The sequence below is a fragment of the Chlamydomonas reinhardtii genome, chromosome 1 (assembly GCF_000002595.2).
Source record: "Chlamydomonas reinhardtii strain CC-503 cw92 mt+ chromosome 1, whole genome shotgun sequence".
Lineage (NCBI taxonomy): Eukaryota > Viridiplantae > Chlorophyta > Chlorophyceae > Chlamydomonadales > Chlamydomonadaceae > Chlamydomonas > Chlamydomonas reinhardtii.
The window spans coordinates 7,025,354-7,036,783 of record NC_057004.1 but is presented as its reverse complement, the minus strand read 5'-3'; the positions used below and the strand labels follow the sequence as shown (position 1 = coordinate 7,036,783).

General features: G+C 60.1%; 2 protein-coding genes across 3 annotated transcripts; both read right to left on the bottom strand.

The window, feature by feature from the left end:
• Positions 1-252: 252 nt before the first annotated feature.
• Positions 253-5,718, bottom strand: CHLRE_01g050750v5 (uncharacterized protein). Its single transcript, XM_043058962.1, has 12 exons — positions 5,225-5,718; positions 4,935-5,045; positions 4,631-4,692; positions 4,353-4,506; positions 3,704-3,800; positions 3,462-3,584; positions 3,157-3,284; positions 2,987-3,019; positions 2,830-2,877; positions 2,663-2,731; positions 2,277-2,426; positions 253-2,159 (listed from the first exon to the last, which is right to left on the bottom strand). Exons 1-12 carry the CDS (start codon positions 5,294-5,296, stop codon positions 1,083-1,085), a joined length of 2,124 nt encoding a protein of 707 aa, XP_042928876.1. The 5' UTR covers positions 5,297-5,718; the 3' UTR covers positions 253-1,082.
• A 48-nt stretch (positions 5,719-5,766) lies between these two features.
• Positions 5,767-10,128, bottom strand: CHLRE_01g050700v5 (uncharacterized protein). Of its 2 annotated transcripts, none has more exons than XM_043058960.1 (11): positions 9,810-10,128; positions 9,373-9,424; positions 9,142-9,256; positions 8,859-8,915; positions 8,456-8,555; positions 8,205-8,298; positions 8,010-8,076; positions 7,654-7,831; positions 7,184-7,333; positions 6,839-6,982; positions 5,767-6,655 (listed from the first exon to the last, which is right to left on the bottom strand). In XM_043058960.1, the coding sequence occupies exons 1-11, from the start codon at positions 9,921-9,923 to the stop codon at positions 6,212-6,214; spliced, it is 1,515 nt and encodes a 504-aa protein (XP_042928875.1). In that variant the 5' UTR covers positions 9,924-10,128; the 3' UTR covers positions 5,767-6,211. The 2 variants fall into 2 exon arrangements, with proteins under 2 accessions (XP_042928875.1, XP_042928874.1); XM_043058961.1 differs by having other exon boundaries at positions 5,767-6,652.
• Between the last annotated feature and the right edge of the window lie 1,302 nt (positions 10,129-11,430).

Genomic DNA, 11,430 nt, shown 5'->3' with positions numbered 1-11,430 from the left:
CAGCTTTCCAACCTTTTCCGACCACTGCGCCTGGACGCTGTCCACACCATTCTGCTGCGCCCTGCTCCTGCCCACTGGCTCTGGTGTTGTTCCCGCCTCCTGAGTCCCTGCTGGCGCTGGCGCTATAGTAGCAAGCCTACCAGAGTACCAGAGCTAGAGTAGGCCGACGGCGATGCAGGCGGCACGCCACTGGCGGGGTCCGAGCAGCGGGCCATAGCCCCCCACCCGAAGGAACAAGGCGCAGTCGTATTCTCTTTCTTCATTTTCTTCAGTTTTACGGCAGGGACGCTCCACCTCACAGTCCACAGGTCCAGCGGCCGAACACAACCAGTCAAAGCTCCAAGCACATCCTATCAGGCGTGCCTTATATAGTCTGCCATTGCGTCTGACCTCGCCCGCTGACCTCTCACCAGACACCAGCCGATCTCAGCCTGCGCACCAGCCCCGCTTCTGGGGCGGCGTCACGCTCTCCTCCTCGTGCCCATGCCTGCCACCCCCGCTCAGGGCACGTACACCGCCGCTGACCCCATCGCTACAGCCGATGGAGCCGGCGGAAAGTTACTAATGCCAACGGCACTATCGTACTGTGCCGGACACCTTCCTCGCTCTTCTTCACGTCCAAGTCGCACCCAATGCAGGGATCCGTGCCGGGGCTCACGTAGACTCCAAGGCCTATTCCGTGCGCTTGTGTTTAAACCCTAACCCGAATCCTACGAAAGCTGGTAAGCACCCAAACAAATGATTATGCAACAATTGCTGCCTCAAGTATCATGCTGCCTTACAGTAACAGTCCTCTGTACAAGAGCCCGCCAGTGCTTTCGTACAAAATCCCATGCCTGCACCGGCAGCCATTGCACATGGCACAGGCGGCTGCCAGCGCGCAGCGTCGAGCTCTGAATAAGAAATTCCGACGTGCAATCAAGCCAATTGTCATTGTCGCTGTATCAATTTATGTCACTTACAGGCATCGTGCCTGACCATTCAGTGCGTGAAAACGAACCTACTATGGCACAGTAAGATGGGAAAAGGACTACACGAGTACAGGCGCGCGCGTCTGCACCACTAGCTCGCGCACTAACTTGCTACTCTAAACCAGAGGTGTCGTACATCCCTGTCAGGGCTGCACCGTACCGAGCCCGCAGCGTCTCAGATCGGTGCGGCACCCGCAGGACCCCATAACCCGGCCTTGATGCTGCCGCGCCCGCCCCAGCACCCACTCCGCCGGCGCCGGCCCCGTGTCCCGCCGTCCAGTTGGCTGCTACAGCCGTCGCGTGTGCGCCCATGTGCGCCCCGTAAGGATCTCCGTTGTACAGTGGGTTGTAACCGCCACTGTCCGCTGCAGGCACTGCCGGCGGCGGTTGCTGCAGTCCCGCTCCGGCGCCACAGCCTGTCCCAGCGTAGCACCTGCCGCTGCCACTGCCAGCTGCGCTGCTGCCACTACCACTGCCGGCTCGCCCGGACATGTCCTGCGGCCGGGGCGGCATGCCTGCTGCATGCGGGTCCTGATACAGGCCTGAATACGTGGGGCAGGGGTTGTGATAGGCCGTGGCGCCGTACTGCTGCGTGTGTTGGTGCTGGTGCGTGTGTTGGTGCGCCGGCCGTACTGGGCTGTTCTGCGGTGCCGGTGCTCCCTGCTGCGGTGGCAGCGACGTGGGGTTGCTGGTGCCAGCTTGCTGCGGCGGCGGCTTGGCTGTTGCCCCAAGCCCTGTCTTGCTCTGCCGCAGCCCACCAAACAACCGGAGCCCACTGCTGCTCTGCCGGAGCGGCGGCTTGGTTGGAGTGGTAGGTTGGTCTCGCTCCTGCTGCTGCTGCTCTTGCCTCTGCGGCCGCTGCTGCGGTCTGCCCTGTGCCGCTTCTGCCTCTGCGGCCACATGCACGTGCACACACGGCCGCCCGTCCGGCTGCGCCTGCCACTGCAGCCCTCCACCGCCGCCGCCGTCTGCGCCCGGTATCTGCTGGTCACCCCAGCCGGCATACAGGCGCTCGCCCTTGCCGCCCGCATGCGAGGGGTATCTGTAGTACCCTTGCACGTAACATCCGCCGGCAACCCCTGCTCCTCCTTGCGGGGCGTCTGGACCGATGTCATCTGCACCGCCGCCGCCTCCTTCCTGTGTGGCGGGATTCTGCTTCTGGGGCGTGTCCTTCTGGCGCTTGGACACCTGGAAAACGCCACACGGGATGCGAATCAGGACGGCATGGAGCGAACATTAGAGCAGAGATCAATGCACACGCCTATCCATTTGTAAGCGGGGTATGTGTTCCCCCCACGATCGGACCTGCTTGCGTGTCTTGGCGGCGTTCATCCAACGCTCATCGATTTCGTCCTCCAGGAAGATCATGTTGACGTCCTCGCTGCACATGTTGCTGTACACAACCAGCGCCCGCAGCAGCGTGCCGTGCCGCTGACGCAACAGCATCAGCGACAGCTGTTGAGCAGAAGTTGGGGTGGAGCGGACGGGAAGATTGCGGTAAGTGCGTCATCAGCAGGCTGGTGAGCACTGCAGCAGGCATTGTCGAACCGCGGGCTGCACCGAGTATATGCAGGGCCGTGCGAGGCGCTACGCCTGATGGAATGGCGGTGGATGCTTTATGCGAGACCCCGCCGCCTGACGCCTTCTGCGATATTCCGATACGATGCAAGCGCCTAACTACGATGGCGGACCTGCTCAAAGAAGGCCTTGGCCCGGCGCTCCTCCGTGGAGCTGGCGGCATCCTTGCCACAGAAGATGAACTGCAGGTGGAAGAGGAAGTAGGGGAGGGAGCGTGGTGAGCTCGGGCATGCCAGCGGAACCACGCCTTCTCCTTGGTGTTGGGGCGCAAAAGGCTTACCTCATACTTGCCCACCATCTTGCTGCTGTACGACTGGTCAATGGACACCTGTGCAGCAGTAGGGGTCGTGGGAGGGATCATACAACACACGGCGACCAAACCAGCGTTTTGCACGACCTGCAAGTCTCCTGCTCACACTTGTCCCAATCCGACTTACCATATTGTTGACGAACTGGACGAACGCGAGTGCCTGCGTAGTAGGGATTGCAAAGGAGTCATGACATCGCATGTGTTTCCACGTCCTCCAGGGCATGCATGCTCAGTGCTGCTTGCTCCCAACCCTGCCCCAGCACATGTACTGTTGCGGCCTGCTGTGCTGCCGCTCACCTGTGCGAACTTCCAGTCGCTCAGGGGCGCGTTGCCCAGGAAGGTCAGCTGCAGCAGTTTGAGGAACACTGCCACCACCGCCAAACCGCTCAGAGCCAGCTGGAAACCCAGCTTAATGGCCGCCACCGCTGCACAAGGAGCGTGAGGGGCGCGGACGAGAGCAACGTGGATATGGGCCAGGACAAACGACACAGCAAGCAACGAATGCGGGTGCAGAGCTTCTCATCACAGAAAACAGTTACGATTCCATCAAGGGTAGAGGAAAAGAGCATGGCCTGCGGGGCTCTGCCACACGCCATACTCACTTAGCACCAGCGCCTGCGCCATGCAGTGCGAGACGGCGCTCTGGCCACCGAGCCAGCGGTCAAAGCGCAGCACCACACGCAACGTGCGGTTCTTCACATACTGGCCCAGCTGCCGGCAGTACTCTGCGCGTAGGGATGGCAGGTGCAGGGTAAACCGGGTGGACTGGCAAGCGTGACACAAAGGCGCCTGTCAGTCCGGGCCGGCCCGCTCAATCATACTGGCTGTGGGGTGCATCGCTTACCGAACATGTTGAGCGGGTTCATCTTGGGCAGCACGAACAGCAGCGAGAAGCGCCAGTAGCTCATGCTGCGAAACGTTAGCCGGAGATGAGACGCCACCTGGAATACAGGGTTGGGCAGATAAAGTGCGTCTTCATGCGTGAAGGTGTCAACAGGGTAGGGAATTTGAGCAATCTGGTGACGTTACTTCCAAACGGGGCCCAGAGCGCGGACTTCTAGTTACCAGCGCGCGCACGAGCTCACCCTCAAAGCGGCCTGAGACCCAAGCAGCCCCCCCCTTAAATAATCATGAATGTAACCACACACACACACACACACACACACACACACACACACACACACACACACACACACACACACACACACACACACACACACACACACACAGGGCCTCACGGTACCGTGAGCACATGCATGGGTTTGCACCCTTGAGAGCGTGTGGACACTAATCCCCCCTCGAGGTTAGAGTAGCAGGGGTTGCGCGATTTCCGGTTGGTAAGGCCGGCGGCTCACCGCAGCAGGTATGCGAGGTAACTTCAGGTAACATCCGTAAACCGTCGCTTTGCTGCATCGCATACACTGTCTTTGCGCAACGTTTTCCTTGTGCTCTTTAACACACACACACACACACACACACACACACACACACACCTGCAGGCGGTAGCGGTAGCCGCTGCCCTCCTCGCGCCACTCCGCCAGCGCCTCCTTCCACAGCACCTGCACCAGCAGCGCGGCCAGGAAGCTAGTGCGCGCCAACAGGCAGCAGATCACCACGAACTCCGTCCACACCACCACCTTGTGCGCCCTGCAGAGGCGGAATGCAGGGTTCCAGGCAAAGATGATGAGTCCTGCATGCACATGAACGTCCCCGGTCTCCCGCGATAGGCATAGGAAACAGGGAGCCCTTGTCCAAGCATTGCGGCACGCACCAAGCATATTTTTCGGGCGCGTTGGGGCTTCGCTCCACCCATGCGTAAATGATGCTGCCAACCTGTTTGTACGGATGGGAGGGGCGAGGCAAAGGCGCGGCAGCTGGAGCAAATGAAGGGCAACGGTGGGGGGAGGCGACAGCGTGTTCCAAAAGCGGCGGGGGGGAGGCGACAGCGTGTTCCAAAAGCAACCCGCGCCCTTTGAGCGCCTGTAACTTCGCCTAAACCATATGTGTACAATACATGTAGACACATGAGCTGACTCCACTTAGGAATGCCGGTGATGACTTCAGTACCCACGCACATTCAGATAGAGCTGGCTCATGGTGAGCAGGAACGCTGCCCACTTCGTTTTGGTTAGCGGCAGCTCCGTGAAGCGCTTGATGCACTCATAGACGTCTCGCACCCTCCGCTTCTGTGGTATGGAGTTCATGGCAGATAGGGTTAGGGAACAGCCACGTATCGCTGGAAGGGCGTGGGAGCACCGGTTGCAAACGGGGCGGGGGGTAAGAGCGTGGGGTAAGGGGTTGGTGGGGTCCTACCTCCCGTGCACCTAGGTGACGTCTGCCCCCTATTCCACGCCTCGACACTTACCGTGTTGTGCTCTCCAAGAGAATGCTCCTCCATCTCATCGAAGCGGTCTTGTATGAAAGTGGAGTCCAGCATTATAGAGAGCCTGCTGGGTGTTCGAATGTGAACCAGCCAGTCCGCTTGTTCCTTGAACGTTTCATAGAAACCAGGTGCGCTGCGCTGTCGCCACAGCCGGTTGTGGTTGTGCACATCCATTTTGGCCGGTCCGTCGCCAAGGGTGCTTCCGTCTAAAGGTATGTCCAAGTCGCCTTAACATTCATGTTGAAAAGAACGAGATGTGACCCGAGTCAGCGGCGAAGGCGAGTCGGTCGGCTGCAGCAGGTCGTGCGCCAAGGTTAGGCCCTGCTAACTGATCAAAGCCGCAGTGACCGTATAAGCGCAAGTAGCACTACTTGGTTAACTTTAGATTGCAAGTGTTGGCGGCCTGAAGGGGCTGACTGTCGTTGGCTGGCACCGGCGTTCAGAGCGCAATCTTCGGCTTCAGGGCCTCGTGGAATTTGGAAACAAAAGTGAAAACAGCACATTACAGCAGAGATGTACGGCTTAAAATGGAACTCGGGCGTCTTGGGCAACATCGCAGAGGAACGGGCAGCGCGGCACTTCCACAATGCAGTGAATAGGCCTACCGGAACTACAGTATGATGCAGTGAATAGGCCTACCGGAACTACAGTTTGATGCCCCAGTGCATTCACAAGTCTTAAGTGTTAGGCCCGAGTGGCCGACTCCTGGCCTCACCGAAGGCCCCACCCCATTTGCCGTAGACCCCCCTAGCCCTAGGCTACCCCACGAGGCTACCCCTCCCACTCCACCCCTCGTCCTGTCCACTCCATGCCGCCTCCTGCTTGATGATTGCGTGCTTTCAACTACCGCATTCAAGTCATATGATATTCAGCTCTGAACCACTCCATTCGTGTGGCGCGCGGTGCATCGCCTTCCCGCTATACCATCACTTCTTTTGTTACCCTATCGTCCCGCCGGTTGAAGCCAGTTCAAGATGCCTGCACGCCCCACAGCTGCTGCTCGTACTTAGTCTTCAGCACCTCCTGCGGGTTGTACCCGTGCACCGGCGCGCCCACCGCGTACCCGTGCGTGTAGAAGTCCTGCGGGAAGCGGCCCAGCGGGCCCTGCGCCCCCCGTCCATCAGCTGCTGTAGGCGGCTCCTGCACCGACGGCGGCGTCTCCTGTGCCGGCCGCCGCCGCGGCGAGATCTGCACCAGCACTTGCCCCGGGTACAGCGCATTGCCAGCGCTGGCACCGGCTGCTGCAGCGGCGCCCATGCCCGCCATCTCGGTGTATCCTGGGTAGCCGGGATAGCCAGCGTTGTACCCGGGGTTGTCGTACGTCATGCTGTCCGCAGCCTCCGCAGCCTGGCGCCTGCCCTTGGCTGCGCCGCCGCCGCTCGGGCCCTGCGGCTTGGCCCTGGTCTTGTACTGCTGGGGAATGTACAGAGAGGGGGCCATCCGTGCAAGGCGAGAGGAGAGCCTAGAAGTCAGGGCAAGGCTCAGCGCCCATGGATGTATCCCCCGCGCAGGGGCCAAGCATTCCCGCCAGTAGCGCCCCCTCCCGCCAACCCACCACGTGCCTGACCGCTCCGACCGCTTCCGGCAGCTGCTCACCTCGTGTCGCACTCTGTTGCGCGGCTTGCTGGCCTCCACCAGGTCCTCAATGTACACGTAGCTGATGTCGTCGGCAGTCAGCGAGTGATACGCCACCAGCGCCGTCAGCAGGCTGTAACGGTAGCGCAGCACCAGCAGCGCCAGCTGGGGTAGGGGAGGTGTGTGGCAGGGAGGCGAAAGGGAGAGCTCGGAAAGTGGCTGCATGAGGTCAGCTCCGCTTGACCCCGTCCCAAGATGACTAGCTTTCCCCTTTGTGACTCACTATAGGAAGCAGTCGCAACACAAGAGGAAGCAGTCACCCATGGGCGCACACAGAAGGCGGACAGGTGCAAGGCTGTCACTCACGTTGTCCACGAGGCTCTTGGCCTTGCGCTCGCCCACGGCCTCCTCCGCGTCTGCGCCGTCAAACAACAGCTCCAGCTTGCCCTTGCGCTTGCTCTTCTGCCGCGTATCAAGGCACGCCATGTTGACCACAAACTGGCCAAAGAGCAGCAGCTGCGGGGGGGGGAAGAGGCCGGGACAGAAGGGTTTTGAGGCTGGGCCGCTGTATGCGCGGGCGGTGAGCAGATTATGTACGGTAACATGTACGGTAACATGCTGCGCGCAGGCCTTGGAACACTCCCTGCTCTCCTCCCCTTGCTCACTTTTTCTGAAGCCCGCATCCACACCCCATCCGCGTTCAGACGCTCACCACATAAGCCGCATACACGCACACATGCAAACACGCACACATGCACACACATGTACACCATCGCATACACTGTCTTTGCGCTATGTTTCCTTGTGCTCTTTAACACATGTACACCAGTGCCCACCTCTGTGATGCTCCAGTGGTCGATGGGCACCTGGCCCAGGAAGCGCAGCTGCAGCACCTTGATAAGCACCGCCATAAGCGCCACGCCCGCAAACAGCACCACTGCCACCGTCTGCACCAGGCTGCACAGCGCCAGGCGGCTGTAGAAGCAGCAGCAGCACATGCAGTCCACACAGCAGCTGCCGGGGGAGGGCGTAGGGAGGCAGGCAGCATGAGAGAGGACCGGGGGTTGTTGTGGGTAAGCATCCGGTGCGGGATGATGTTGCAGCCATGGGCTAGGTAATACAGAATCCGCGATACAATGGTGGTGCAGGGTCATGCAGATGGCAGGTGCACAGCGGGCGAGGGCGCGCTCACTTTTGACGGTGCACGCGGGTGCCGAAGGTGCCGTACACCCGCTTGCGCGCCTTCTGAAGCGCAAGGGCTGCAGGAGCAAAAGGGAGCGCATTCGGGTTGGCAACTATGCTTGCGTATGAGCTGAACATGGCATACTGCCAGGCTTGCTGTACTGCACCCACCAAACCCATGCACCCAATGCGGCGGCCCACTCACCCACTGCGGGCGGGCTGATGTAGCGGATGAACATGAGCAGGTTAAAGTCCAGCTTGAGGCCGGCCTTGTACCAAAGCCGCACAGCAGAGCTCACCTGCAGGCACAAGCGTGGCAAGGTCAGAGCGTGCGGCAAACAATATAAAAGGAAGCCGCCAGTACGTTGAAGCCAACGGCAAGCGCTCAGCTTCCATCAATTCTGTCCCGTGCCGTTGTGGTCTTTCCGCCCCAATGCCCTGGTCGCCCTGACTCACGGCCAGGTTGCGGACGTAGACCTGGTCGTGCGGCGAGCGCCATTCCTGGAAGCACGCCCACACTACCTTGAGGCAGCGCCACAGGAACCACAAAAGATACCTGGGCAAGTGCAAGGGAATGGTACGTGTGCGTGTGTTTGCGTATGTGTGCGTGTGTGTGTGTGTGTGTGTGTGTGTGTGTGTGTGTGTGTGTGTGTGTGTGTGTGTGTGTGTGTGTGTGTGTGATGGGTAGGGGTTGCAGGAAGCTCATCCGAGTTGTGTCCGGAAGGAGAACGCATGAAGAGGCAGGACTGCAGTAAAAAAAGGTCTCGAACTGAACTGGAACTGGAACTGACTGCATTTACAAAAGTCGAATCAAGCACATGTGCTTAGGCATGCACCACCTCCTGCAACCACCGCTCACCAGCAGATGCCTAGGAACTCTAGCCAGGCAACGACCTGGCTGGGCTCAGTGTACTGCCTGCGGAAAGGTGAGGACACAAGCGGGACCGGGGGTGGGCGGAGGGCCGCAAGTTGTTCATAAGACGTAGCAAGCGCCCGCGTGCACTCGCATTCATGACGCATTGTGCCAGCTGAGCGGGGTGCCCTGCTGATTGACTAACGGCGGCGTGCTTATGTCTCCCCAGCCCCGGCTCTCCGCCGCCTTTCTGCTTGGCCCGCCGCCGCCCTCGCCACGGCCCACTCGCCAGTCTTTGGTCGCTGGTGCCTTGTAGGTCAGGAACGCGCAGAAGATAGCTGTCACGTTAAAGGCCACCAGCAGGACCTTTATAAGGAACACCCAGTACGCCCAGCACGAGACGCCTGGGTGGGGGCAAGGCGTTGGGGGAAGCGGAGGGGGCGGAGCGCAGAGCGGGGCGTGAAGTAGGGTGGAGACAGGGCCAATGCACCCGAACTCCCCGTTGCGCTACCGAACTTACCGAGTTCAACGTACATAGGCAGAACTCCGGAGATGTCACGGATTCTGCGAGACTGCAGCATGAATGGGTGTCTTGAGAAGGCTCAGTGGCACGCCGCAGTGAGCACGCAAGCCAGACCCAGTCTCTGCAATCCTGCCGACGTAAATTAGCTCTGTGACCCCGACTGGGCACCCATGACAAGTGAAGTAGAACCATGGCCTGCAGCTCTATCACATCCCTCTCCTATGCGGTCGGGTAGGAGCCGTCCCCACCTCCCCGAACGGCCCACGAACGGCCGACACAGGGTTTACTTTTCCACCTTGCACGTACGGCGTGAGTGGTTATTTCCACTTTGTGACACTGCCTTGCGTTGGCGACAGCCGCAGATAGCTTCGGCGCGCAAGCGCTGGCCGCGCAAGCCCCCCCCCCCCGACGGAATGCCCGTCAATTATCCTTACCGGGTTGTGCTCGCCCAGCAGATACTGGCCCAGCGACGCAAGCTTCTTCTGAACATACTTGTCGCTTAGCACTGCGGTGTAGGGAACCCGTTCCTCGGGGTCTTTTGGGGGCATCGTTGCCGAGTTGCAGCTGACCGAGCCCTGGTCAGCTACTTGCTAGCACTGGTATGTTTGTGGTAAATGTGTAATGCAAGTGTTAAGAGCGGCGTGGAATGACGTGCTTGTCAAGGCCGAAGGTGCTGAGGAGCTGCGCGCGACAGCTGTTGAAGGGCAGCGACAGTAAAATGCAGCACTAAGGCATTGAGATGTATCTGTCGTATTAAATATTTGGCGAGCCTTGGGTTGAACGGGGCTGAGTCTTGGTTCCGGATTCGAGGCGTTCGACCGCTCACCCTCGGGGTAGTTGGGTCCCCCCACGGCCCCCTCTGTCTGTTGAGCGGGAAGGGAAGGCGTTGCCTGGGAGGCCAGGGCCCGTAGGACTGCACTACTAAGGCTGGTCATCATCACTGTCACGTTTTGTGCTGAATTGCACCGAAACTTCTGCTGTGCCTGCCCGGTTATGACGAGCATTGGGGCACCCCTCGCCGCCGCATGCAGGGCTGCATGCAGGGGTGCATGTGGCTGCGTGGTAGCAAATTCAGAAGGTCCGGCGCGTGGTCGCGGACTGGTTGCAAGTAACTTGGCAGGGGCAGGAGGCCATGCGAGCTACGGTCGTAAAATCACGCTGTAGCAATGCAGGGGGGGATAAACTTACTTGCAAGGGTTTGACCCATGCCTGCAATCGATAGAGCTCAACGCAAACGTTCATACAAGATTGTAAAGAGTTCTTTATGAGGAAGGCTTCAGCCTGGTGATGGCAGCGGCTGCACAAGTAGGGCCTGGCAGCGGCAGCGGCGGCGCAGGGCCTTGCGACTGCGGCACAGCGCCTGGGCCCAGCAGCGGCGTGCATGTGCGTAGCGCAGGGGGCAGGCAATGCCACGTGAGAAGCGGCGCCAGAGCGCAGGTTGAGGCCCGGCCGGTGTCTGGTTCGCAGTCATTGGCTCTTTGTGGTGTGGCATGGTGTGTGACAGGACTGACCATACTGCCATTTGGTTTGTTGCCTGCTGTGCTTGCACTTGACAGCGGGACGCGGCTGGACACATGGCGGGCGGTGCCTATACAAACCGCCCCCGGCTAATATCACGACCATGCCGTGTGCGTTTGGGGCCCGGACCTGCCGAGACACCCAGGGTGGCCGGTACACAAGGGAAGTCAGGACATGTGCACATGTGAGGTCACGTCACTGTGTCCGGGAGATGATGTAGATAGTTTTGAAACCTTCGGCCTCAGACACTGCACCAGCGTGGCGTGGGCGCAGCCCAATTTTCCCTTGAGGGAGAGCCACCTGGGCTTGTCGGCCTCAAAGCGGTCTCGTCGTCCCTGGGGTCCCCGGGTTTCGGGAGCATGTCATCATGACGGATTCCGGGAGGAGCCCCAAAATGCAGCTCCACAGACCAGACGCGGCACAACATGATGCAAATATGCGTATAGTGACACAGTAAATGCATGTGCCGCAAGGAAAGTCTGTTCCTGCGTCGTGGCTGGGGGATGTCGCCACATTCCGTTTCAAGCGCGCCAGGAT

Coding starts and splice junctions, on each gene's coding strand:
- CHLRE_01g050700v5 (XM_043058960.1), bottom strand. CDS start 9,923: ATGCCCCCAAAAGACCCCGAGGAACGGGTTCCCTACACCGCAGTGCTA. Junction 8,916..9,141: donor GCACCAGCGACCAAAGACTG/GCGAGTGGGCCG, acceptor ACCTTTCCGCAG/GCAGTACACTGAGCCCAGCC. Junction 7,832..8,009: donor ACCCGCGTGCACCGTCAAAA/GTGAGCGCGCCC, acceptor CTCCCCCGGCAG/CTGCTGTGTGGACTGCATGT.
- CHLRE_01g050750v5 (XM_043058962.1), bottom strand. CDS start 5,296: ATGCTGGACTCCACTTTCATACAAGACCGCTTCGATGAGATGGAGGAG. Junction 3,285..3,461: donor GGCGCAGGCGCTGGTGCTAA/GTGAGTATGGCG, acceptor CTCCTTGTGCAG/CGGTGGCGGCCATTAAGCTG. Junction 2,732..2,829: donor AGATGGTGGGCAAGTATGAG/GTAAGCCTTTTG, acceptor TTCCACCTGCAG/TTCATCTTCTGTGGCAAGGA.